General features: G+C 59.7%; 2 protein-coding genes across 3 annotated transcripts in view; one reads left to right on the top strand and one right to left on the bottom strand.

The window, feature by feature from the left end:
* HSPA12B (heat shock protein family A (Hsp70) member 12B) overlaps window positions 1–17,355 on the top strand; it is a 20,526-nt gene extending 3,171 nt beyond the window's left edge. The window contains exons 3-13 of the mRNA XM_036382850.2: window positions 2,979–3,079; window positions 5,868–5,992; window positions 6,654–6,840; window positions 7,129–7,233; window positions 7,511–7,627; window positions 9,180–9,351; window positions 11,544–11,630; window positions 11,962–12,066; window positions 13,256–13,514; window positions 13,690–13,793; window positions 14,661–17,355. Coding sequence (XP_036238743.1) covers window positions 2,979–3,079; window positions 5,868–5,992; window positions 6,654–6,840; window positions 7,129–7,233; window positions 7,511–7,627; window positions 9,180–9,351; window positions 11,544–11,630; window positions 11,962–12,066; window positions 13,256–13,514; window positions 13,690–13,793; window positions 14,661–15,301 — 2,003 coding nt within the window. The 3' untranslated portion in view covers window positions 15,302–17,355. The remainder of the gene's footprint in view (window positions 1–2,978; window positions 3,080–5,867; window positions 5,993–6,653; window positions 6,841–7,128; window positions 7,234–7,510; window positions 7,628–9,179; window positions 9,352–11,543; window positions 11,631–11,961; window positions 12,067–13,255; window positions 13,515–13,689; window positions 13,794–14,660) is intronic.
* Window positions 17,212–26,298, bottom strand: ADISSP (adipose secreted signaling protein). Of its 2 annotated transcripts, XM_036382853.2 has the most exons (6): window positions 26,254–26,298; window positions 25,005–25,085; window positions 22,016–22,170; window positions 20,184–20,322; window positions 18,271–18,387; window positions 17,212–17,769 (listed from the first exon to the last, which is right to left on the bottom strand). In XM_036382853.2, the coding sequence occupies exons 2-6, from the start codon at window positions 25,021–25,023 to the stop codon at window positions 17,669–17,671; spliced, it is 531 nt and encodes a 176-aa protein (XP_036238746.1). In that variant the 5' UTR covers window positions 25,024–25,085; window positions 26,254–26,298; the 3' UTR covers window positions 17,212–17,668. The 2 variants fall into 2 exon arrangements, with proteins under 2 accessions (XP_036238746.1, XP_036238744.1); XM_036382851.2 differs by lacking the exon at window positions 26,254–26,298 and having other exon boundaries at window positions 25,005–26,074.

Genomic DNA, 26,298 nt, shown 5'->3' with positions numbered 1-26,298 from the left:
TGTGGGAGGAAACCCGATCCCACCATCCCAAACCCGATCCCACCATCCCAAACCTGATCCCACCATCCCAAACCCGATCCCACCATCCCAAACCTGATCCCACCATCCCAAATCCAATCCTGCCATCCTAAACCTGAGCCCACCATCCCAAACCTGCTCCTGCCACCCCAGACCCGATCTTGCCATCCCAAAGCTCATCCCTCCATCCCAAACTTGGTCCCGCCATCCCAAACCTGATGTCACCATCCAAACCTGCTCCTGCCATCCCAAACCTGCTCCCACCATCCCAAACCCCATCCTGCCATCCCAAACCCCATCCTGCCATCCCAAACCTGAGCCCTCCATCCCAAACCTCATTCCGCCATTCCAAACCCCATCCTGCCATCCCAAACCTCATCCTGCCATCCCAAACCTGAGCCCTCCATCCCAAACCCAGTCCTGCCATCCCAAACCTGCTCCTTCCATCTCAAACCTCGTTCCAGCCATCCCAAACCCAATCCCACCATCCCAAACCTGTTCCTGCCATCCCAAACCTCATCCCTCCATCCCAAACTTGGTCCTGCCATCCCAAACCTGATCCCACCATCCCAAACCTGGTCCCACCATCCCAAACCTCATCCTGCCATCCCAAACCCAATCCCACCATCCCAAACCTGCTCCTGCCATCCCAAACCTGATCCCTCCATCCCAAATCCAGGAATGCAGAGGCCATGGCAGGAATTTCCCCCCCCCCCGACCCCGATCCTTCTCCTCAGGAATGAGGTTTCGTGTCCGAGGCTCTCCAGAGCCCCCGGGGTGTCACCGTCCCCCCCGGCTCTGTCACACGCGGAGGCGGCGCAGGGACCGTTCCCATTTGTCTGGGATCAAATATTTATGGGACAGACACGGATACAGGGAAAGGCACTTAGGGAGCGGGTGTAGGGGACAGCAGACGTGTCACCAGCACAGCTCTGGGGAGGGGACACGGCAATCGCTGTCCCCAACTCTGTGATGTTGGGGACATCTTGTCTTCCCTAGACATAAAGTCAGGATCAAACCAATCCCAATCCCAATCCCGCGGCGGCTGCTCTTGGGGGATCTCAGAGCATTCCTTGGGGCTCCTGAGCTTCCCAAGGGGGTCCCAGTGGCTGTCCCAGGGCAAACTGGTGGCACTGGGAGCCAGGGTGGGTTTGTCCAGACACGAGTGAAGGTGAGAAGGAGTTCTGTTCTTCCCGGAGGATCCTCTGCTGTTCCCAAATCTCTCCAACCACGGAGCCTCTGCTGTTCCCAAATCTCTCCAACCACGGAGCCTCTGCTGTTCCCAAATCTCTCCAACCACGGAACCTCCTCTGTTCCCAAATCTCTCCAACCACGGAACCTCCGCTGTTCCCAAATCTCTCCAACCACGGAACCTCCGCTGTTCCCAAATCTCTCCAACCACAGAACCTCTGCTGTTCCCAAATCTCTCCAACCACGGAGCCTCTGCTGTTCCCAAATCTCTCCGACCACGGAGCCTCCTCTGTTCCCAAATCTCTCCAGAGCTTGGCTGGGGGTGGGCGCTGCTCATCCCCGCTCCCACGGCCCCGATCCCGGCAGGATCCCGGCAGGATCCCGGCAGGATCGGCAATCCCACAGCGCAGGTTTTAGGGCCAGCAGTCCCTTCACCTCACCGGTGTCATCGCCCGGACCCCACACCCCATTCCCCGCACTTTACCCCATCCCAATCCCTTGGGAAAGCCGCTCCGTCAGCTCCCCCAGCCCCTTCCAGCTGGGGCCGCTCCAGCGGCTCTGTCGTGGGCGGTGATTAATTAATGCCGGCTGCTAATTGGAGCCAGGTGCCCGGGGCAGCGCGGGCGGGACAGCCCCGTGTCCCCGGTGTGGGGCGGGGACTCTGGGGCTCAGCCCATCCCGGTTTTGGGATCATCGGGGGTCCCCAGGGCCGGAATTCTGCTGCTGGAAGGGAGAGGGACGGGTGGTGGCTTCAGGAGGAGGAAGAGGAGGAGGGAAAATTTGCTTTACCCATGATCCCCACCCCCAGATTTTGGGATTAGCACGGGCCCACGGAGCTTCCAGGGTGTCCAGGAAACCAGGGTGTTCTGGAGCGTGGCCGAGGGTCTGAGCTGGACCCGCCCTCCCTCGCTGGTTCTCCATGGATTTGAAACACAGACAGTTCCTTTCTTTCTTTCCAAGTTTTCCCCCATTCCTACTGAATCCAAACCTTCCAGCTGCTGGCCTGGAGCAGCTTCCCCTGGAAGCGTCCCCTTGCACACATCCCTGGAATTGTCCAAGCCCGTGTTGGATCCGCCTGGGATAATGGAAGGTGTCCCTGCCCATAGATGGGGGTGGCACTGGGTGGGATTTATGGACCTTCCCAATTTCAACCATCCCACAATTCCATGATTTTGTGAACTCCACATCTGGAGACCCCACAGTGACTCTGTCCCCTGCACCCCCACATCCACTCCAGGTCTCCATCAGGATGTCTTGGGTGGTCTCTCCCTGGGGAAGGGTCTTTGGGAAGGCCTGGGATCCCTTCCCAAGTGGATCCATCTCCATCGGGATGTCCTGGGTGGTCTCTCCTTGGAGAAGGATTTGGGAAGGGCTGGGATCCCTTCCCACCTGGATCTGCCTCCATCAGGATGTCCCAGGTGGTCTCTCCTTGTGGAAGGGTCTTTGGGAAGGGCTGGGATCCCTTCCCACCTGGATCTGTCTTCATCAGATGTCCTGGGTGGTCTCTCCTTGGGAAGGGCTGGGATCCCTTCCCACTCGTATCTGTCTCCATCAGGATGTCCCAGGCGTCCTTGAGGAATGGTCTTTGGGAAGGGTGGGAATCCCTTATCACCTGTATCCATCTCCATTGGGATGTCCTGAGTGGTCTCTCCTTGGGAAGGGCTGGGATCCCTTCCCACCTGGATCCATCTCCATGGGGATGTCCCGGGTGGTCTCTCCTTGGGGAAGGGTCTTTGGGGTCCCCCAGACTCTCCTGTCCGTGTCCCCAGGTGCCAACGGTGAGCGGTGCCCGACGCCGTCCCCGCCCGGCTCCCCGGGGACACCCCACGACAGCTGCAGCATCGCCCCGCTGACGCCCTCCCAGTCACCGGTGAGTGCGGCACCAGTATGGCCAGTGTGGGCTCCCAGTAAGGCTGATGCGGGGTTCCAGTATGGCCAGTGTGGGCTCCCAGTAAGGCTGATGCGGGGTCCCAGTATGGCCAGTGTGGGCTCCCAGTAAGGCTGATGCGGGGTCCCATTATGGCCATTATGGGGTCCCCAATAAGACCATTATGGCGTTCCCAGTAAGGTCATTGCAGTGTCCCAGTAAGGCAGTTTTGGGGTCCCGTAAGGCCATTATGGGGTTCCCAGTAAGGCAGATTTGGGGTCCCAGTAAGGCCATTATGGGGTTCCCAGTAAGGTCATTGCAGGGTCCCAGTAAGGCAGATTTGGGGTCCCAGTATGGCCATTATGGGGTTCCCATTATGGCCAGTGTGTTGTTCCCAGTAAGGCAGTTTTGGGGTCCCTGTAAGGCCATTATGGGGTTCCCAGTAAGACCAGTGCGTGGTCCCAGTAAGGCCTCTATGGGGTTCCCAGTAAGGCAGTTTTGGGGTCCCAGTAAGGCCACTATAGGGTTCCCAGTAAGGCCAGTGTGTGGTCCCAGCCAGGCCATTATGGGGTTCCCAGTAAGGTTGGTATGAAGTTGCAGTAAGGCGTTTGTGGGACCAGTAAGGCCATTGTGGGGCTCCCAGTAAGGCAGATTTGGGGTCCCAGTAAGGCCACAGTGGGGTTCCCAATAAAACCATTACGGGGTTCCCAGTAAGGCAGTTTTGGGGTCCCAGTAAGACCATTATGGGGTTCCCAGTAAGGCAGTTTTGGGGTCCCAGTAAGACCATTATGGGGTTCCCAGTAAGGCAGTTTTGGGGTCCCAGTAAGACCATTGGGGTCTGTCCCCCTGTCCTTTCTCCCTCTGGTCCTTCCCCAGTTCCTGCTCCCCCTCCCCTCCCAGTCCAGCCTCCATCCCCCCCAGTCCCACAGGATGGGTCAGTCTGTCCCCAGGACCTCTATCCATGGAATTTTCAGCATGGAGGGGTTTTCCAGCTCTGGAATGACCCACCAGGAAAAATTTAACCCCACAAAACTCCTGCCCTCCTCCGGGGCCGCCGGGTGTGGGAGGCCGCGTTCCAGAGCCGAATCCTCCCTGGACTTCCTTGTCCCTGCACATTCCTGCACCGGCCGCCTCTTCCCTGCTGATCCCGGCATTTTTCTCGGCCAGCTCGTGTCCTCACTTATCAAATCTAGGGACATTTCGAGTTAACGAGGCTTTCAGCTTCCCGTGGTGACATGGGGACAGGGCCTTGTCACATCCTTACGGCTTCTTCAGCACAGGGACAGCCCTGGAAGGAGGGGACACGGAGTGGGGACAGGAAAAGTGAGGGAGCAGCAGTGGGAACATCCCAACTGCCTGGGCCAGGGGGATTTTCAGCTGGGTGACTCTTGGGGACACCTAGGATGATGTCACCTAGTCCAAGATGGGGAGCAGGGAAAGGTTGGAGCTCAGTGACCCTTGGGACGATGTCCTTTGGCGTGAGATTGGTCACAGGGAAGGGTTTTGGTTGGGTGACCCTTGGGGACACCTGGGATGATGTCACCTAGTCCAAGATGGGGAGCAGGGAAGGGTTTTGGTTGGGTGGCACTTGGGGACACCTGGGATAATGTCACCTCGTCCCAGATGGGAAACAGGAAAGGGTTTGGGTTCAGTGACCCTTGGGGACACCTGGGATGATGTCCTTGGCATGAGATTGGTCACAGGAAAGGATTTTGGTTGGGTGACGCTTGGGGACACCTGGGACGATGTCCCTTGGCGTGAGATTGGTCACAGGGAAGGGTTTTGGCTGGGTGACACATGGGGACACCTGGGATGATGTCACCCAGTCCAAGATGGGGAGCAGGGAAGGGTTTGGGTTCAGTGACCCTTGGGGGACACCTGGGACAATGTCCCTTGGCGTGACACTGGATACAGGGAGCAATTTGGGTTTAGTGACCCATGGGGACACCTGGGACAAGGTTCCTTGGAGTGAGACCAGACACAGGGAAGGTTTTTGGGAATCTTGGCTCCAATTTCAGGGTCCAAGTGAGGGAGGCTCAGCACAATAAAAACAGGAGCCCCCAACCACCCTGGCTGCTCCCATGGGCGTCCATCCCTCTCCAGGGCTGCCCAAATCCCTGTGTCCCATGGGAACTGCCTTTGGGAACGACCACAGGCACCCCATGAAATATGGGAGATGCTTTTCCCAATGAGTGAAGATGTATAAGAAGAAGAATCACCCATCAGGGAATCACCAATCTTGGTGAAAACCCAGAAAAAATCCTGAAAATCCCAGGAAAAATCCTGGGAAATTGAATGAGTTCCTGGGGTCTTTACCACTTTTCTGGGATCCCCCAGTCCAAATTGAGTGCTTGATCTCATTCCTTGCCTTCCTTGCCTCCTGTGGAATATGGGAGATGCTTTTCCCAATCAGTAAAGATGTAAAAGAAGAAGAATCATCCATCAGGGAATCACCAATCTGGGTGAAAATCCAGGAAAAATCCTGAAAATCCAGGAAAAATGAACCAGTTCCTGAGGTCTTTACCACTTTTCTGGAATCCCCCAGTCCCAACTGAGTGCTTGATCCCATTCCTTGCCTTCCTTGCCTCCCGTGGAATGTGGGAGACGCTTTTCCCAATGAGTGAACATGTATAAGAAGAAGAAGAACCCATCGGGAAATAACCAAACTGGGTGAAAATCCAGGGAAAATCCTGAAAACCCTGGGCCAAGGAAGCTGTTCCTGGTGTCTTTATGGCTTTTCTGGAATCCCCCAGTCCCAAATGAGCGCTCGATCCCGTTCCTTGCCTTCCAGCGGAGCGAGGCGCGTTCCCAGCAGGCGCCATCCTTCTCCGTGGTGGTGGCCATCGACTTCGGCACCACCTCCAGCGGTTACGCCTTCAGCTTCACCAGCGACCCCGAGGCCATCCACATGATGAGGTGAGCACCCGCCAGGGGCCCCGGAGCTGGGAAAGGACTTTGATGGCCCCAGAATGGTCAGAGGTTGGGTTGGTGGGAGATGGTTCCTGGCAGCAGCGGGCGGAAGGTGTGGGGTGAGGATACTCCAAGGGATGGAGCCCCTCTGCTCTGGAGCCAGGCTGGGAGAGCTGGGAATGTTCCCCTGGAGAAGAGAAAAATCCAGGGAATCCTCAGAGTCCCTGAAGGGGCTCCAGGAGAGCTGGAGAGGGGGTGGGGACAAGGCCTGCAGGGACAGGAGCCAGGGAATGGCTTCCACTGGGAAAGGGGAGATTGGGCTGGGATCTTGGCAAGGAATTCCTGGCTGGGCTGGAATTCCCAGATTTGCTGTGGCTGCCCCTGGATCCCTGGCAGTGCCCAAGGCCAGGTTGGACACTGGGGCTTGGATCCACCTGGGATGGTGGGAGGTGTCCCTGCCATGGAAGTAGGTGGCACTCAGTGGTCTTCAAGGTCCCTCCCAATGCAAACCAGTCTGGAATTCCATGAAATTCCTTGGAGGATGGAGCGGGACCACCCCTCCTCCTTTGTCCCCCTTTAAGGTCCTTCAGACCACGCCCACAGAAACAAATTAAACCTGGCATGACCCATTCCCTGGAAGTTCACCTGCTCCGGCTCCTCTTTGCAGGAAGTGGGAAGGGGGGGACCCGGGCGTGGCCAACCAGAAGACCCCCACCAGCCTCCTGCTGACGCCGGAGGGGACATTCCACAGCTTCGGCTACACCGCCCGCGATTACTACCATGACCTGGACCCCGAGGAGGCCCGCGAGTGGTTCTACTTCGAGAAGTTTAAGATGAAGATCCACAGCACCAGCGTGAGTCCCTGCTCCCATCCTGATGTTCCCGGTGTTCCCAGGGGGATCCTCCTTCCCAGGGCTGGGCTGGGAGTTGAAATGTTGGGAAAAAACCCTATTTTAGCCCATTTTAGGGGGGTGACTTTGAGGTTCTCCCATCTGAGCTGCTCCAGGGTGGGTGGATGTGGCTGCATGAAGCTTCAGGTGCCTGAGCTCCAGCTGGGGCAGAGAAGAATGAACAAATTCCCAAGGTTTGGTGATGGATCCACCTCCCAGCCCCTGGTGTGATCCATTTGCTGTTCCTGGCAGGATCTGACCATGAAAACCGAGCTGGAAGCTGTCAACGGGAAGAAGATGCCAGCGCTGGAGGTGTTCGCCCACGCGCTGCGCTTCTTCAAGCAGCACGCAGTGCAGGTGGGGCCACCTCCATCCCTCCTCCTCCTTCCCAAAGGGAATCCTCTCTGTCCTCTCTGAGCTTTCCATGAGAGGGTGGGGAGGCCCTGGAATGGAATTCCCAGATTGGCTGTGGCTTCCCTCTCCCTGGAAGTGTCCAAGGTTGGACATTAGGGCTTGGAGTGACCTGGGATAGTGGGAGGTGTCCCTGGATGGGGTTTAAGGTCCCTCCCCACCCAAACCATTCCATGAGTCACCGGGAGCCCCCAGGTGTCACCTCCTGCTTGTCCCCTGGCAGGAGCTGAAGGACCAGTGCCCGTCCCTGCCCGAGAGCGACGCCATCCGCTGGGTGCTCACCGTGCCGGCCATCTGGAAGCAGCCGGCCAAGCAGTTCATGCGGGAAGCGGCCTACAAGGTGGGGGGACTCCGGAGGGTGACCATGAGGTGACCCTCACAGGGGTTGGGGTGCCCAGGGTATCCCCTTCTTCCCTCTGAATTCCCACTGTCAGAGGATAGCGTTAGGTGGAATATTGGGAGGGAATTCCTGGCTAGGAGGGTGGGGAGGGGCTGGGATGCAATTCCCAGATTTGCTGTGGCTGCCCCTGGGTCCCTGGAAGCGTCCAAGGCCAGGTTGGATAGATTTGGATCCACCTGGGACAGTGGGAGGTGTCCCTGCCCATGACCGGGGGTGAAATGGGATGGGATTTAAGGTCCTTCCAATCCAAACCAGCCAAGAGTTGTTGGTTTGGGTTGGAAGTTGGAAGTTGTTGTGTGAGTGGGTGGATAATTTGCCAGGTAGGTGGTTAAGTGGATGGTTGGATGGCTGGTTGAATGGTTCGGTGGTTGGGTGGTTGGTTTGGTGCTCGGGTCATCGGTTGAGCAGTTGTCTGATTGAGTGGTTGGTCGTTGTGTTGGTTGAGCAGTTGGTTGGTTGGTTGAATGGGTGGGTCATTGGTTGGGAGGTTGGTTGGGTGGCTGCTTGAGCAGTTTGGCCATTGGTTGGGTGATTGGTTTGGTGGCTGGGCCATTGGTTGAGCTGTTGGTTGGTCGGTTGAGTGCTTGGTTTGGTGTTCAGGACATTGGTTGGTTCACTGGTTGACTGGGTCATTTCAGGGCGTTGGTTGGTTCATTGGTTGACTGGGTCACTGGTTGAGCGGTTGGATGATTGAGCAGGTGGTTGGTTGGGTGGTCAGGTTATTGGTTGGGTGTGGGTCAATGGTCAGGTGGTCAGGTCAGTGGTCGGGTGGTTGGTTGTGTGGCTGGGTCAGGGGCTGGGTGGTTGGTTGGGTGGTTGGTTTGATGATCAGTTCTTTGGTTGGTTGGTTGGTTGGTTGGTTGGTTGGTTGGTTGGTTGGTTGGTTGGTTGGTTTGATGGTCAACTCATTGGTTGGGTGGTTGGTTTGGTGGTCAAGTCATTGGTTGGCTGGTTGGTTGGATGGTTAGTTGGGTGGTGAGGGCGTTGGTTGGTTGTGTGGTTGGTTGCATGGCTGGTTTGGTGGTGAGGTGCTTGGTTTGTTGGATGGTTGCTTTGGTGTCAGGTGGTTGGTTTGGTGACTGGTTTGCTGGTGAGGTCGTTGGTTTTGTGCTTGGTTAGATGGTTAGTTGGGTGGTGAGGTCATTGGTTTATTGGGTGGTTGTGTGGTTGGATGGTTGGTTTGGTGGTGAGGTTGTCGGTTGGTTGTGTGGTTGGTTGGGTTGTTGGTTGGGTCGTTAGTTGGAAAGTTGGGTGGATTTATGGCAGGTTGAGTGGTCGGGTGGTCAACTCCATGCTCGGATCGATGGCTGAGTTGTTGGGTCGCAGGTTGGGCGGTTGATTGGTCCGTTGAGTTTTTGGGTGAATGTTCAGATATTGGCGAGTATTGGGTCCTCCCACATCCCACAATTCCAGACCCGTGTGAGCACCAAGGGGATGGGGACACACCCAGGAACCCTCCCTGTCCCCTCCCTGTCACCACGTGTCCCCGCAGGCCGGGCTGGTGTCCCCGGAGACGCCGGAGCAGCTGCTGATCGCGCTGGAGCCCGAGGCCGCCTCCATTTACTGCCGGAAGCTGCGGCTGCACCAACTGATCGAGCTGAGCTGCCGCCCCCCGGCCAACGGCGCCGAGACCCCACACCCCATCGACTCCAGCTTCCGGCAGGGTGAGCGGCACAGGGAGTGGGGTCGGGATAGGGCTGGGGCTGGAGGAGCAGGGAATGGGGTTGGGATAGGGCTGGAGGAGCAGAGAATGGTATCATGGGATAGGGCAGGGGCTGGAGGAGCAGGGAATGGGGTCAGGATAGGGCTGGAGGAGCAGGGAATGGGGTCGGGATAGGGCTGGGGCTGGAGGAGCAGGGAATGGGGTCAGGATAGGGCTGGAGGAGCAGGGAATGGGGTTGGGATAGGGCAGGGGCTGGAGGAGCAGGGAATGGGGTCGGGATAGGGCTGGAGGAGCAGGGAATGGGGTTGGGATAGGGCAGGGGCTGGAGGAGCAGGGAATGGGGTCAGGATAGGGCTGGAGGAGCAGGGAATGGGGTCAGGATAGGGCTGGGGCTGGAGGAGCAGGGAATGGGGTTGGGATAGGGCTGGGGCTGGAGGAGCAGGGAATGGGGTTGGGATAGGGCTGGAGGAGCAGGGAATGGGGTTGGGATAGGGCAGGGGCTGGAGGAGCAGGGAATGGGGTCAGGATAGGGCTGGAGGAGCAGGGAATGGGGTTGGGATAGGGCAGGGGCTGGAGGAGCAGGGAACGGGGTCAGGATAGGGCTGGAGGAGCAGGGAATGGGGTCGGGGTAGGGCAGGGGCTGGAGGAGCAGGGAATGGGGTTGGGATAGGGCAGGGGCTGGAGGAGCAGGGAATGGGGTCAGGATAGGGCAGGGGCTGGAGGAGCAGGGAATGGGGTTGGGATAGGGCAGGGGCTGGAGGAGCAGGGAATGGGGTTGGGATAGGGCCAGGGAATGGGGTCGGGATAGGGTCGGGGCTGGAGGAGCAGGGATTGGGATCCAGCCCTGCGTGCCAGGTCTGGAGGGCCCATCAGCTGCCATGGTTGGAGAAGTCCCTGGTGGAAACCCCATTCCCAGAGAATCCCCATCCCCAGAGACCACCCCCATTGCCAGAGACCCCCTGTCCCCAGAGATCCCCCCCCCCATTGCCAGAGACCCCCTGTCCCCAGAGATCCCCCCTCCCATTGCCAGAAATCCCATTCCCAGAGAGCCCCGTTCCCACAGACCCTTCCATTCCCAGAGATTTCCCATCCTCACACCCCCATTCCCAGAGACCCCTCATTCCTAGAGACCTCCCATCACCAGAGACCCCATTCCCAGAGACCCCATCCCCAGAGACCCTCTGTCCCTAGAAACCCCATTCCCAGAGACCTCATTCCCAGAAACCCCATTTCCAGACCCCCCCCCCCCCCCCCCCCATTCCCAGAGACCCCCATTCCCCCCTCCCCAAATCCAGGGCACTTTTTCCTGCTTTCCCATAAGCCTCCAAGCTGTGTCCCCCCTCTGGCCCCCTTGGCCACCACCCCGTGTCCCTGGGCCACCTCCAGGGACTGTCCCCCCATGGATGGGATCCTGGGCTTTGCTGGGACAGCCCCAGTTTGCCCAGCTGGGACCAAGCCTCGGAACTGGGATGTGCTGGTGGTGATCCCACATGGAGATTTGGGCTCCCATGGGGGATTTATGGGATGGCTCGAGTTGATCCCAAGGATGAGGAATTATCCCCGTGCCAAAAATATCCCAGGACAACCCCTCCTTTCCCAACTCATCCCAGCCCTTCCGGGTGCCTTTGATGTCCCTGGGATAGGGGGGGGGAGCAGAGGAAACCCCACCCGGCGCTGTGGGGTCGGGGCCGGAGGTGGCATCGCCCAGGGTGGGCACGGGGTGATCCCACGGGATCTGCCGGGATCCTTTGGGATGGCAGCAGGGAAAGCTGGATCAACCTGTCCGTGGTGGAGCTGGGGCACACTGGGGTTCTGGCTGGAGGGGAGCGGCCACCAGTGCTCCCAGTATGACCCCACAGCGGGAATGGGGGGGATCCCATGGAAATGGGGGGGATCCCATGGAAATGGGGGGGATCCCATGGATATGGGGGGATCCCACGGATATGGGGGGGATGCCATGGATATGGGGTGGATCCCATGGAAGTGGGGTGGATCCCACGGATATGGGGTGGATCCCATGGATATGGGGGTGGATTCCATGGAAGTGGGGTGGATCCCATGGATATGGGGGGGATGCCATGGAAATGGGGTGGATCCCATGGAAGTGGGGGGGATCCCATGGATATGGGGGGGGATCCCATGGAAGTGGGGGGGATCCTGACCCCACTGCCGACCCCCGGCTTTGTCCCCCAGCCCGGGAGCAGCTCCGGCGATCCCGGCACAGCCGCACCTTCCTGGTGGAGTCAGGAGTGGGCGAGCTCTGGTCGGAGATGCAGGCAGGTACGACGGGGGGACACGGGTGGGGAGATTCCCAGATCCCAGGGTCCCCCCGATGTCCCCTCCGTGACAGAGCCACCCTCAAGCACCCAAGGGTGCTCCTGCCATGGGGGTGACACGGTTGGGGTCTGTCCCTTGACCGCACAGAAGGGGCGGGGTCTCCCTGCAACCATCCCATCCCTTCCGTCTCTCCGCCCGCCCCGATTCCCATAATTTTGGTCAAAGTTTCCTTTTCCCCGGTAAAACGCAGCCCTGTGTCCCCGCGGGTGGGTGTGGCAGGGGTCACTCAGGACGGCCACCCTGTCGCTGTCGCCCCCCCCCCCCCCTCCCGCAGGTGACAGGTACATCGTGGCCGATTGTGGCGGGGGGACGGTGGATCTGACCGTGCACCAGATCGAGAAGCCGCAGGGGACGCTGAAGGAGCTCTACAAAGCCTCGGGTGGGATGAGGATCCTTATTCAGACTTTTTAACCCCATTCCGGGATCCTCCCGGGACCACAAACCCCGGCTCTGACCCCAAACCTGGGTTGGGACCCCAAACTCGGGCTGGGACCCCAAATCCGGGCTGGAACCCCAAACTTGGGCTGGGACCCTAAACCCGGGCTGTGACTCCAAACCCGGGCTGGGATCCCAAACCTCAGGAAAGGGTCGTGGGTGGGGCTGTGGCGCCACCTGGTGGCGACAGGGGGAAGTGCAGGGGGACCCGGGTTGGGGACAGAGGGAAGGGGACACAGACTGGGGGGACAAGGAGGGACAGGGGTGGGTTAGGGGGACAAGGTGGGGCAGGGAGGATGGGGAGGATGGGTGAGGGGGGACAGAGGGACAAGGGGCTGGGGTAGAGGGGACAGGGGTATGTGGGGGACATGGGGACATCGATGCCACAAGGATATCGGGATGGGGCTGGTGGGGACATGGTGGTAGGGGTGCCACGGGGATGTGTGGGGACCTCGGGATATGGGGAAGTGGGACATGGAGATGTCGGTGACACGGGGACATGGGGATGGGGGACATGGGGGACATGGGGGACGTGGGGGAGACAAGGATGTGGGGATGAAGACATGGGGACATGGGGGATATGGAGGACATAGGGACATGGAGGATATGGGGGACGTGGTGATGGGGGACATGAGGACATCAGGATGACACGGGGACATAGGGACGGGGGACATGGGGATGTGGGTGCCACAGGTACAGGGGGATGGTGGACATGGGGACCACAGGGACATGGGGACAGGGGACATGGGGGACATGGAGGAGACAAGGACACGGGGATGAAGGACATGGGGACATGGGAATGTGGGGGATGTGGGGATATGGTGTTGGGGGGACATGGGGACATGTGGGATATGGAGGACATGGGGACATGGGGGATATGGGGGACACGGTGATGGGGGATATAGGAGACACAGGGACATGGGGATGGGGGACATGGGGATGTGGGTACCACAGGGACATGGGGACGGCAGACATGGGGACCACAGGGACGTTGTGATGGGGACACGGGGACATGGGAATGTAGGGGACATAGGGACATGGAGATGTGGGAGAATGCAGTGACGGGGGACACGGCTGCCATGGGGACACAGCAACCACGGGGCCACCTCCTGACCCCCCACTCTGTCCCTCAGGAGGTCCCTATGGGGCCGTGGGCGTGGACCTGGCCTTCGAGAAGCTTCTGTGCCACATCTTCGGGGACGATTTCATCGCCACCTTCAAGGCCAAGCGTCCGGCGGCCTGGGTGGACCTGACCATCGCCTTCGAGGCGCGGAAGCGCGCGGCCGCCCCGAGCCGCTCCAGCCCCCTCAACATCTCCCTGCCCTTCTCCTTCATCGACTTCTACCGCAAACACCGCGGCCACAACGTGGAGACCGCGCTCCGCAAGAGCAAGTGAGGGGTGGCGCGGGTTGGGGACGTCTCGGGAGCCTGGGGACATGGTGGGAGTGACGCTGGGGAGGGAGAGGGCAAGAGAGGGGGGAAAGGCGGGATAGGGTGGGAGGGAAGAGGACAGGGAAGGACCAGGCGGGAGTGCCTGGTCACCCCCGGGTCCCCTGTGTGTCCCCAGCGTCAACCTGGTGAAGTGGTCGTCCCAAGGGATGCTGCGGATGTCCCCCGAGGCCATGAACGAGCTGTTCCAGCCAACCATCACCCACATCATCCAGCACATCGGTGGGGCCCGGGGACACGCCCATCCCTGGGGAACCCCTGTCCCTGTGCCACCCCCTGTCCCTGGGGTCACTCCCCATCCCTGGGACCTGCCCTGTTACTGGGAACCCCCCGTTCCTGGGATCATTCCCATCCCATTCCTGGGAGCCCCTTCATCCCTGGAATCATTCCTGTCCCTGGGACCATCCCTGTCCCTATGAGTCCCCCATCCTTGGGACCCATCCCATGCCTGAGACATCCCCCCCATCCCTGGGACAATCCTACACCCTGGGATCCCCTTTGTCCCTGGGACCCTGCTCCTGTCCCTGGGACCCCCCTCCCTTCATCCCTGGCACCTTCCCTATCTCTGGGACCACCCCTGTCCCTGGAACCCACTCCATCCCTGGAACCCACCTTGTCCCTGGGATCCCCCATTCCTGGAACCCACCTCTGGGTCACTGGAATCCCCCACTGTCCCTGGAAACCTTTTATCCCTGGAACCTCCATTGTCCCTGGAAACCTTTCCCTGTCCCTGGAACTCTCCTTGTCCCTGGAACCACCCCTGTCTCTGGGACCCACTCCATCCCTGGAACCAACTTTGTCCCTGGGATCCCCCCATTCCTGGAGCCCTCCTTGTCACTAGAATCCCCCACTGTCCCTGGAAACCTTTTATCCCTGGAGCCTCCATTGTCCCTGGAAACCTTTTATCCCCAAAACTCCTCCTGTCCCTGGAACCCCCATTGTCCCTGGAACCCTCCCTGTCCCTCGGTCCCATTCCATCCCTGGAACTTCCCCCATTCCTGGACTCCCCTCATCCCTGTCCCCCCCAATCACCCCCACCCCTTCCCCACCATCCCAACCCCAAACCTCCCCTTTTATCCCCTGCTCCAGACGCCCTCCTGAAGAAACCCGAGGTCCACGGCATCAAATTCCTGTTCCTGGTGGGCGGCTTCGCCGAGTCGGCCATGCTGCAGCGGGCGGTGCAGGCCGCCTTCGGCCACTGCTGCCGGGTCATCGTCCCGCAGGACGTGGGGCTGACCATCCTCAAGGGGGCCGTGCTCTTCGGCCTGGACCCCGGCGTGGTGCGGGTGCGCCGCTCCCCGCTCACCTACGGCGTGGGCGTCCTCAACAAGTTCGTGGAGGGCAAGCACCCGCGGGAGAAGCTGCTGGTCAAGGAGGGCAAGAACTGGTGCACCGACATCTTCGAGAAGTTCGTCACCGTGGACCAGTCGGTGGCGCTGGGAGAGGTGGTCCAGCGGAGTTACTGCCCGGCCCGGCCCGGCCAGCGCCGGACCATCATCAACATCTACTGCTGTGAGAGCGATGACGTGGTGTACATCACCGACCCCGGCGTCAGGAAGTGCGGCACCATCAGCCTGGAGCTGGGGGACGCGGGGGACGCGGGCGCGGCGCGGGGCCGGCGCGAGATCCGCACCAGCATGCAGTTCGGGGACACGGAGATCAAGGTGACGGCGCTGGACACGCGCACGGCGCGCAGCGTGAGGGCCACCATCGACTTCCTGTCCAACTGAGGGGCCCTGGGATGTGCCACCATCGACTTCCTGTCCAATTGAGGGGACCCTGGGATGTGCCACCATCGACTTCCTGTCCAATTGAGGGACCCTGGGATGTGCCACCATCGACTTCCTGTCCAATTGAGGGGACCCTGGGATGTGCCACCATCGACTTCCTGTCCAACTGAGGGGCCCTGGGATGTGCCACCATCGACTTCCTGTCCAATTGAGGGGCCCTGGGATGCGCCACCATCGACTTCCTGTCCAACTGAGGGGCCCTGGGATGTGCCACCATCGACTTCCTGTCCAACTGAGGGGCCCTGGGATGTGCCACCATCGACTTCCTGTCCAATTGAGGGGCCCTGGGATGCGCCACCATTGACTTTGTGTCCAATTGAGGAGACCCTGGGATGTGCCACCATCGACTTCCAGTCCAACTGGGACTACCCAGGATGTGCCACCAACAATTTCCTGTCCAACTGGGACTACCCAGCATGTGCCACCATCAACTTCCTGTCCAATTGAGGGGACCCTGGGATGTGCCACCATTGTCTTCCTGTGCAACTGAGACTATCCAGGATGTGCCACCTTTGACTTCCCATCCAGTTGAGGGGCCGCTGTGACGTGCCACCATCAACTTCCTGTCCAACTGAGAGGACCCTGGGATGTGCCAGCATTGACTTCCTGTCCAACTGAGACCTTTCTGGAGACTCCACCATTGAATTAATCTCCAACTGAGACCCCCCTGTCATTATGAGGACACCCCCAGGACCCGCCACCATCAGCTTCCTGTCCAACTGAGGGGCCCTGGCATTGTGGGGACACCCCTGGAATCTGCCACCATTGACTTCCTGTCCATCTGAGACCCTCCTGGAGGTGCCACCAGGGACTTCATCTCCACCTGAGGGACCCTTTGATTGTGGGGATACCCCTGGGAGATGCCACCATTGACTTCCTGTCCAACTGACATTGGGACCACCACTGTGGGGACCACTGGGAGATGCCACCACTGACTTCATCTTCAACTGAGGCCATCCTGGGATCTGCCACCACTGAATCCTGTCCAACTGAGAGTCCCTGTCATTGTGAGGACACCCCAGGAGCTCCTACCATCAACTTCCTGTCCAACTGAGGGGCCTTGGGAAATGTCACCATCAACTTCATCTCCAACTGAGACTTCACCAACATCATGGGGACTTCTAGGACCTGCCACCATTAACTTCTTGTCCAACTGAGACCTTCCTGGAGATGCCACCATGGACTTCCTGTCCAACTGAGGGGCCTTGGGAGATGCCACCATCAACTTCATCTCCAGCTGAGACCCCGCCAACATCATGAGGACCTCTGGGACCTTCCACCATGGACATCTTGTCCAACTGAGACCTTCCTGGAGATGCCACCATGGACATCTTGTCCAACTGAGACCTTCCTGGAGATGCCACCATGGACTTCCTGTCCAACTGCGACCTTCCTGGAGATGCCACCATGGACTTCCTGTCCAACTGAGACCTTCCTGGAGATGCCACCATGGACATCTTGTCCAACTGAGACCTTCCTGGAGATGCCACCACCGATTTACACCCCAGCTGAGACCCCCTGTCACTGTGGGGACCATGCCAGGACGTGGCACCATCGATTCCCTCCCAGACTGAGACCCTCCATTATCCTCGGGACCCCAATCCCTGTCTCCCACCCTCTCCCAGCCCCCTTTAACTGGAATTGGCCTCATGACCCCTCCATATCCCCCATCCAGGACTGTTTGGGATTGTCCACCCGGGGGTGTCCCCTGTCCCCTCTGGGCAGGGTCATGGAGGGGATTTGGGCTCCCAGCCCATTCCCAGTGGGATTTTCCTCCTTCCCAAGGTGGGATTTTGTACTTTAACCCCTCCCCCAGGCATGTAAAATATCTTTATATTTATATACATATATATATATATATATATATATTTGTAGGCACATAAAACCTCCTGAAACTTCTCCTGGTCCTTGTACCATGAGGAAAAAAAAATGGGAAAAGAAAGAAAAAAACCAGGAAAATAATAGGAGAAAAACAGAAAAAAAAAAAAAACAAACCCAAAAAAGAGGCGCTGGCAGCAACACAAGGACACGGACGGCAGGGGGACGCGGCCCCAACCCCGAAGCCACCGGGGATCCCCCGCTCCCGCCCCACATTCCACAGGCAAAATTCCTCCCCCACCCCAGAAAAGAGGGAAAAATTCCCACCCCAAGAGGCACAATTCCCCCAAAACCCCCCCGGGGCTGCGGGGTGAGGGCGAAGCAGCGGCAGCAGCAGCGACGAGAGGGGTCCCGTCCCCCCTCCCTGCCCGCTTTGGGGACTGTGCTGTGCTTTGGGGACTTTGGGGTCCCCCGGGGTGGGGTTTGGGGTCAGTCGAAGCCGTGCCACTCGCTCTGCTCCGAGTCGTATTCCAGCTCGGCTCCCATGCAGCGCACCCCGTCCAGGAGCATCGGCGTCCCGTGGTGACGGTCTGGGGACAGCAGGGGACACGGCTCGGGGACATCTCTTTTGAAGGGGTTTGTGGGGGTTTTAGGCTCCCAGTGTTGGGGCCGGGTGGGTGGGGGATGTGTTGTCCCTTGTGTCACCGCTGTGGTCACTGCCCCCAAGGGTGGTGACAGCCTCAGGGGGCTGGGGGTGGCTGGGGTATGGGGTGGGGGACATGGGGAGCAAGAGGGTGTTGGGGTTTATAGGGACGGTCCCAGGGACAGGGGACATCCCAGGGACAAGGTGGGGGTCCCAGGGACAGGGGCCCTGGGGACATTGGGGTCACCCCCCACCCTCTCCCTTCACCCCTTCTCAGGGCTCCCCTCAACCCCCGGGCTGGGGAGTTTTTGGGATGAAATCACCCATTTTGGCCAATTCCTCGACAGTGCCACACCTGAACTGGGACAACTGGGAAGAGTGGCTGGGCCTGGTGGAGGGGGGAAAAGGGGACAGGGAGGGACCCCAGAGCCCCCCCAGAGCCCCTTACCCATGACCCGGGCCTGGACGGTGACCTTGACGTGGCTGGGGCTGTGTCCGGCCAGGAGCAGCTCCTCCTTCAGCACGCCCTCCTTGTGCGCCATGTACTCGCAGCGCACGCTGTGCCCTGCCACGGGGACATGGAGGGGCTGCCTGTGCCAGCCTCTGCCCTCCTCACCCTGCCCGAGCCAGTCTGAGCCCTCCTCACCCTGCCTGAGCCAGTCTGAGCCCTCCTCACCCTGCCTGTGCCCTCCTGAAGCTTCCCTGAACCCCTCCTGTCCTGCCCGTGCCCTCCTCACCCTGCCTGTGCCCTCCTCACCCTGCCTGAGCCTTCCTCACCCTGTCTGTGTCCTTGTCACCCTGCCTCTGCCTGACTGTGCCCTTCCCACTCTGCCTGTGCCCTCTTCACCTTGCCTGTACCCTCCTCACCCTACCTGAGCCTTCCTCACCCTGTCTGTGCCTTCCCTGCCCTGCCCGTGCCCTCCTCACCCTGCCTGCACCTTCCTCACTCTGCCTGAGCCCTCCTCACCCTGCCTCAGCCTGCCTGAGCCTTGTCTGTGCCTACCCGTGCCCTCCTCACCCTGCCCGTGCCAGCCTGAGCCCCTGTCACACTGCCTCTGCCCTCCTCACCCTGCCTGCACCCTTCTGAAGCTTCCCTGAACCCTTCCTGTACTGCCTGTGCCCTCCTTACCCTGCCTGCCCTTTCCTGAAACTTCCCTGGCCTTCCTGAACCCTTCCTGTCCTACCTGTGCCTGCCTGCACCTTCCTGAACCTTCCCTGCCTGTCCCTGTCCCCTCCCTGTCCTGCCTGTCCCCCCCGCCACTCACAAGTTCCCCAGGGCTCCTTTCGTCTGCTCTGGAGAGGCCCTGGCCCCAATCCCAGCTCCAATCCCGATCCCAGCTCCAATCCCGATCCCGGCTCCAATCCCGATCCCAGCTTCAATCCCAATCCCGGCTCCAGTCCCAATCCCAGTCCCAATCTTGGCCTCAATGCTGGTCCCATTCCCAGTCCTGGTCCTGGTCCCACTCCTGATTCCCACCTCAATCCTGGTCTGATCCTGGCTCCTGCCTCCAATCCTGGTCCTGATTCTGGCCTTGATCTCAGTCCCAATCCTGGTCCTGATCCCGGTTTCTGGCTCCAATCCTGCTGCCAATCCTGGTCCTGATCCCAGTCCTGATCCCAGCCCCAGTCCCAGCTCTGATCCCAGTCCTGATTCCAGTCCCAATCCCAGCCCTGATCCCGATCCCGATCCCAATCCCAGCCCCGATCCCGGATCCCCATCCTGGTCCACCCCCACCCCCGATCCCAATCCCGATCCCTGTTGGGAATCTCCAAACAAACCCTAAAGCGCTTTTTTGGGGTGGAGCCAGCGGTGGGTGGGAAAAGCCCCGTCCCTGTCCTGTCCCCACCCTGTCCCCACTGCCGGGAGGTGACACCAAAGCCCAGCCCTGTCCCAACTTGCAGGGAGGTGACACCGAGGGGACAGGGATGTGGGAAACAGCATCCCTTGGCTGTGGGACAGCTGGGATAGGACCGAGGTGGCCTTGGGGACCTGCGGTGTCCTCAGAACAGAGCCCGTGTCCCCAAGGAACTGCCACCCAGCCCAGGGTGACACTCAGCTGTCCCCAGGCTCCGGGATCCCATGGATGTGGCAGCGCCCAGTTGTCCCCAAAGTGGAGGGTGGCACCTCTTGGAGCAATCCTTGTCCCTGTCCCCTGTCAGGGTCTGGGGCCCCCTCGCCCCCCCCGGGAAAGGAAAATCCCAACAACAACAACAAAATAAGGGAATTTGGGGACATCCCTGAGGACAAGGAATTGTCACCTCCTCCCCGAGACACTGAGGGGACAATTCCTGGGTGTGCCCCCTTTGGAAAAGGGCCGGGTACAGAGTGGGGACAGTGGGGACAAGGAGGGGACACGGTACCTTCGGGCAGGGAGGTGACACTGACGATGCGCAGGTTGGGGTTGGGGACAGGGAGGGGACAGATGTCCTTGCCCAGGCTGGGCACGGGGGGCAGCACGAAGGTGATCTCGTACTTGTGCAGGATCTTCAGGAATCCCACCTGGAAAAAAAGCGGGATATGGGGGTGACACCACGGCCGGGGGTGTCACTGTCACCCCTCCCCTTGGGGGACAAGGGACACTGGAGAGTCCCCAGGAAGGCGGGGACAGCACCTGGAGAGGGGGGGATTGTATCCTAAACATTCCCGCTGTTAAATCCGGGATTTGTGCCCTAAAAAAGTTCAGGAAATAATAAGCAGGAGATAATTTAGGAAATGACAGGAATAATTGCAGAAATAAATCAAGAAAAGGTAACAAACAGGATGATTTTGCCCCAAAACATGGCAGTAAAAATATGGAATTTTGGGACAAAATTTTGGGAATAAGGACCCGTGGATGGCACAGGAGCAGGGAGAGGTTTTCCAGCTGTCCCTGGAAAAGGTAGGAGAGGCTCTTCCCGTGGAATTTTTCCGCTGTCATGACAAAAAACAGAGCCCTGCAGAGCCCTGGAAAAATCCATTTTGGGAAGGGAATGATCCCTGAGGGAAAAAACATCCGGGGCCAGGATCCGGAGGGTGGAATTCCCAAAATCCATCCCAAAGAGCTGGAAAAGGACCCAGGGAGAACCTTCCAGAGCCTAAAGGGGCTCCAGGAGAGCTGGAGAGGGATTGGGGGCAAGGACAGAGGGAATGGGGACACTTGGGGAGGGATTTTGGGAAGGAATTCCCGGCTGGGCTGAAATTCCCAAATTTTTCTATGGATCCCTGGGAGTGTCCAAGGAACCAGGATAAGCTCCAAGCTTCCCCCCCACCCCCCCAAACCATTTTTGGGATTTATCCCTTTAAAACAAGGACAGAGGGAATGGGGACATTTGGGGTGGGATTTTTGGAATTCCCAAAATCCCCCTATGGAGTGGGATCATCCCAAAATGCTGGAAAAGGATCCGGGAAGAAACTTCCAGAGCCTAAAGGGGCTCCAGGAGAGCTGGAGGGGGACAAGGACAGAGGGAATGGGGACACTTGGGGTGGGATTTTGGGAAGGAATTCCCGGCTGGGCTGAAATTCCCAATTTTTCTGTGGATCCCTGCGAGTGTCCAAGGAATTAGGACGAGCTCCAAGCTCTTCCCCCCCCCCCCCCCCCAAACAATTTTTGGGATTTATCCCTTTAAAACCCCAGAAAAACCCCCAGGATCTTTTCCCGGGCACATCCCAAGGCCAGCAGGGACCCCCTCCCCGTGTCCCCGTGTCCCCGTGTCCCCGTGGGTGGCACTGCCACCCCCTCATCGTCATGCGGTGGGAAATCAACAGGGGCCGCCCCCCCCCCCCCCCGGCGGCAGCGCCGGATTTGGGAATTTGGGACGGAATTCCGGGCACGAGGCTCTGACTCAGCGCTGGTGGCAGCTGCAGGTGCCACGCACGTTGGTGGCACCGCGGGTGGCTCCTGTCCCCTCCCCCTGGCGCCGCCCCCGGAGCCGTGACACCCACGGGATAACCGGGAAAAAGCTGGGAACGGCCCTGGTGGGATTCAGAACGGACCCAGCGTCCCCAAAACGGGGCAGAGGGGACAGTGCCGCGTGTCCCCCGTGTCCCCAAAGCCACCCAAACGTGGCGCTGGATTTGGGGGACAATCCGGAGTTGGGAATGACACGGAATTCTGGGGTGGCAATGCCTCCAGATCCGGGAATTTTGAGGAGTTGGGAGCCCCCGGAGTCCCCAGGGGATGGTGACACCCCCGCCTTGTCCCCCTGTCCCCCACCTTGACCAGGAAGTGGCCGTCCTTGTCCTGTGTCACCATCACGGCCGAGTCGTGCAGCTGCTCCTGGAAGTGGACGTGGCCCTGTGTCCCCTCCTGGTGGTGGCCCGGGGTCCCCTCGGGGGTGAAGCGCACCGCTGTCCCCTTCCCCTTGCTGCCTGCAGGTGACAAAGGGCCCGGTCACAGCCCTGTCCCCAGGGGAGGTGGCCTCACGTTGGGGACACGGGGCCGAGCGTGGTGGCACCAGGAGAGGCTTCCCTGTCACCCCTCCCTGCGTCACCTGTGGGGACCTGTGGGGACAGCCAGCTCCTCTCCGAGCAGGGAAAGGCCACCGGGCTGTGCCAAGAGGGTCCCCAGGCATCCCCAAGTGTCCCCAAGCATCCCCAAGTGTCCCCAAGTGTCCCCAGGCTCGGCAGACTCTGCTCCCTCCTTTGATGTCCTTCGGGCAAGTGACACAGGGACAGAGGGACACAGGTGACAAGTGAGCACAGCCAGCTCCCCTCTGTGCAGGGACCGGCCACCAGCTGATGTCCAGAAGGTCCCTAAGTGTCCCCAAATGTCCCCAAGCATCCCCAAGCGTCCCCAGGCTTGGCAGACTCCGCTCCCTCCTGTGATGTCCAAAGGACAAGTGACACAGGCTGAGGACATGGGGACATGGGGCAGGGGACAGGTGAGAAGAGGGGAGAGCGTGGAAGTGCCACCAGCCCATGTCCACAGGGTCTCCAAGTGTCCCCAATTGTCCCCAAGTGTCCCCAGGCTCGGCAGACTCCGCTCCCTCCTGTGATGTCCATAGGGCAAGTGACACAGGCTTGGGGACACAGGGACACAGGTGACTGCTGGCAGGGGACAGGTGAGAAGGGGGGAGAGCGTGGAAGTGCCACCAGCTGATGTCCAGAGGGTCCCCAAGTGTCCCCAATTGTCCCCAAGTGTCCCCAGGCTCAGCAGACTCTGCTCCCTCCTGTGGTGTCCTTAGGACAAGTGACACAGGGACAGCGGGACACAGGTGACAAGTGAGCACAGCCAGCTCCCCTCCGAGGACCAGAATGTCCCAGGTGTCCCCAGGTGTCCCCTGGTGTCCCCAGGCTCGGCAGGCTCCGCTCCCTCCTCGGGCTGCGCGGTGTCACCCGCAAGGGAAGGTGACGCAGGGGAGGTGACGCTGTTGTGACAAGGCCAGCAGGACAGGCCACACGGCAGCGCCCGGGCCCTGCCACCAGCTTGGGGACAGCGCCGTCCCCACGGAGGCCCAAATCCCGTGGGATTTTCCACGTGCGCCGCTTCCATGGAAAATCCGCCCCTTCCTCCTCCTCCTCCTCCTCCTCCTCCTCCTCCTCCTCCTCCCGCTCCCAGCTGGCAGCACATTGTCACCGCCGCCAGCAGCAGATTGTCGCCTCCCTTGTCGCCTGAAGAAAAGGCTCTTTGTGCTGGCAGCGCCGGGAATCCCGGGATTTAATGAGGCGGCTTTAATGAGCCGGGCTTTAATGAGCCGGGCTTTAATGAGCCGGGTTTAAGGCCCCGCCATTGTTCGGCCCCAGAGTCCCTCCCGCAGCCCCGGGGCGACAGCGAGGGACGCGGTGACAGCGCGGGGACACGCGTGGGGACCCTCCTGGGTGGCGATCCCGAAGGATCCGCGTGGATCCCGAATCCCGACCCCCGATAATCCCAAATAATAATCCCAAATCCCTTTGTCTCCCTGGTGGCACTTGGGGACATCTGGCCGCCCCCTCCCGGGCACGGGGACGCTGGGGACAGCGGGGTTGGAGCGGGAGGAAGGCGGGAATTGGGGTGTCCCGGGATTCGGGGTGGCCTCGGGAGGGGACAGCAGGGACCGGCAGGGGTGGCAGCCAGGGATCCGCTGGATCTGGGATTTGTGGGATCACAGAATCCCTTGGATCTGGGACTTACGGAATCTGGGATTTGTGTGATCTGGGATTTATGGGATTAGGGAATCCCTTGGATTTGGGATTTATGGAAGCAGGGAACCCCCTGGATTGGGGATTTATGGGATCTGTCATTTATGGGATCTGGGATTTGCAAGATCAGGGAATCCCTTGGATCTGAGATTTATAGGATCTGGGATTTATGGGATCAGGGATTTGTGGGATCAGGGATTTGTGGGATCAGGGAATCCCTTGGATCTGGGATTTATGTGATCTGGGATTTCTAGGAGCAGCAAATCCCCTGGATCTGGGATTTGTGGGATCTGGGATTTATGGGATCAGGGATTTCAGGGAACAGCCAATCCCCTGGATCTGGGATTTATGGGATCAAGGAACCCCCTGGGTATGGAATTTGTGGGATCTGGGAATCCCTTGGATCTGGGATTTATGGGACCTGGGATTGGTGGGATCTGGGATTTATGGGATTAGGGAATCCCTTGGATCTGGGATTTCTGGGATCAGGGAATCTGCTGGATCTGGGATTTCTGGGATCTGGGATTTCTGGGATCAGGGGATCCGCTGGATTGGGGATTTATGGGACCTGGGGATTTGTGGGATCAGGGAATCCCCTGGATCTGGGATTTGTGGGATCAGGGAATCCCCTGGACTGGGGATTTGTGGGATCAGGGAATCCCCTGGATCTGGGATTTGTGGGATCAGGGAATCCCCTGGATTGGGGATTTGTGGGATCAGAACCTGCTGGACCCTCGGGGTCACCGCGTCCCCCAGGGGTCTCAGGGTCCCCTCCAAGATGTCCCCAACCCTTTTTTCCCTGGGAATTCCTGCGGCTCTCCTGCTCATCCCACAGGGAAGAAACCACCCCCGGCCCCATTCCCGGAGAAATCCCCGGAGCAGAATCCCATAAAGATTCCTCGGGATTTGCCTCACCCCAAAGCGCTTTTGGGGTCCCTCAAATCCCTGGATGGGAACAGAGAGACCCCAAAAAGCTGCGGGAAAACCCCAAATCCCGGGATAGGCACAGAGAGACCCCCAAAAGCTGCGGGAAAACCCCAAATCCCGGGATCGGGGGACAGGGAGGGGGTGTGGGCACTCACCCTTGCCGGCTGTCGCCATCTGTCCGTCCGGCGATGTCGCTGTCCCCAGGTTCAGCGGCCGGGGGGCATCGTCCGGGAATTCTGCGGGAATGGGGCGGGAATGGGGTGGGAAGGGGAAGGCGCCAATCCCATCCCATATTCCCCATCCCACTGCGGGGACAGCGGTGGCCCCGAGGTGGCCCCGAGGTGGCCCCGATGCTGGCGGGGAGGAGCCAGGGCCTGGAATGGGCATTCCCTCATCCCAAAGCTCCGGGAAAAGCGGGAATTAGGGAATTCCCTCCCCCGAGCGTGCCTCAGTTTCCCTCTTTTTCCCCCCCAAAAAAACGTCATCGAGGTTTGGGATTTTTTTTTTGCCAGATTCCCGGCGCTGATCCCAAACTTGGGGCCCTTTCCCAAATGGTTTTTCCCAGGACAAACGGGAGATCAGATCCCAAACTTGGAGCTTTTCCCAAAATATTTTTCCCGGGGTAAACAGGAGATCAAACCCCAAACTTGGAGCTGTTCCCAAATCGTTTTCCCGGGATAAAAGGGAGATCAGATCCCAAACTTGGAGCTTTTCCCGAATATTTTTTTTCCCGGGATAAACGGGAGATCAGATCCTAAACTTGGAGATTTTCCCAAATGTTTTTTTCCCGGGATAAACGGGAGATCGGATCCCAAACTTGGAGCCTTTCCCAGATGGTTTTTCCCGGGATAAACACGCGGAGACGCCACCGCCAGCCGGGAATTCGGGATGTGACATCCCAAAAAATAAATAAATAAAAAAAAAAATCCCCGGGATGGAATCGGAGGGTCAAACCTCCTCCTCCTCCTTGGGATCGCCCCATGGGAGCGGGAATGCCGGCAGGGATTGGGAAAAGTGGAAACCCCAAAACGCCGGGAAATCCATGGGGGAGAAAAAAAAAAAAAACCACCAAAATTTCGGGACAAAAACGGGATAAAAGAATGGAAGGGGGGAGCCTCTCCCGCGGGGGAAAATCCAGGGATTTGGGGGGTCCCAAGCCATGCTGGGTGGGTGGGAAGGAGAGGTGTCCCCAGTCTCAGGACGGGGGTGACAGCTCCCCAGGAGGGGACAGCGCGGCCGCGGTTGTCCCCACCCCCCTTTCCCGGCGCCGTTTCAGCTCCGCCATCCCCCGCGGCCCTCCGGCCCCTCCGCGGGGCTGCCCCGGCTCCTCTGCCGCCCCCCGGCTGCCCCCGGTGCCCCGCAGTGTCCCCCGGTGTCCCCCCGGTGCCGCCGTGCCCCGCTCACCCCGCCGCTCCCGCTGCCCGCTTCCCGCTGCGGGGACACGCCCCC

The sequence above is a fragment of the Molothrus ater genome, chromosome 4 (genome assembly GCF_012460135.2).
Source record: "Molothrus ater isolate BHLD 08-10-18 breed brown headed cowbird chromosome 4, BPBGC_Mater_1.1, whole genome shotgun sequence".
NCBI lineage: Eukaryota > Metazoa > Chordata > Aves > Passeriformes > Icteridae > Molothrus > Molothrus ater.
This window is presented reverse-complemented; position numbering and strand designations above follow the sequence as displayed.

Coding starts and splice junctions, on each gene's coding strand:
- ADISSP (XM_036382851.2), bottom strand. CDS start 25,236: ATGCCCATTCCAGGCCCTGGCTCCTCCCCGCCAGCATCGGGGCCACCT. Junction 22,171..25,004: donor GATGGCGACAGCCGGCAAGG/GTGAGTGCCCAC, acceptor TGTCACCTGCAG/GCAGCAAGGGGAAGGGGACA. Junction 17,770..18,270: donor CGTCCAGGCCCGGGTCATGG/GTAAGGGGCTCT, acceptor TGCTGTCCCCAG/ACCGTCACCACGGGACGCCG.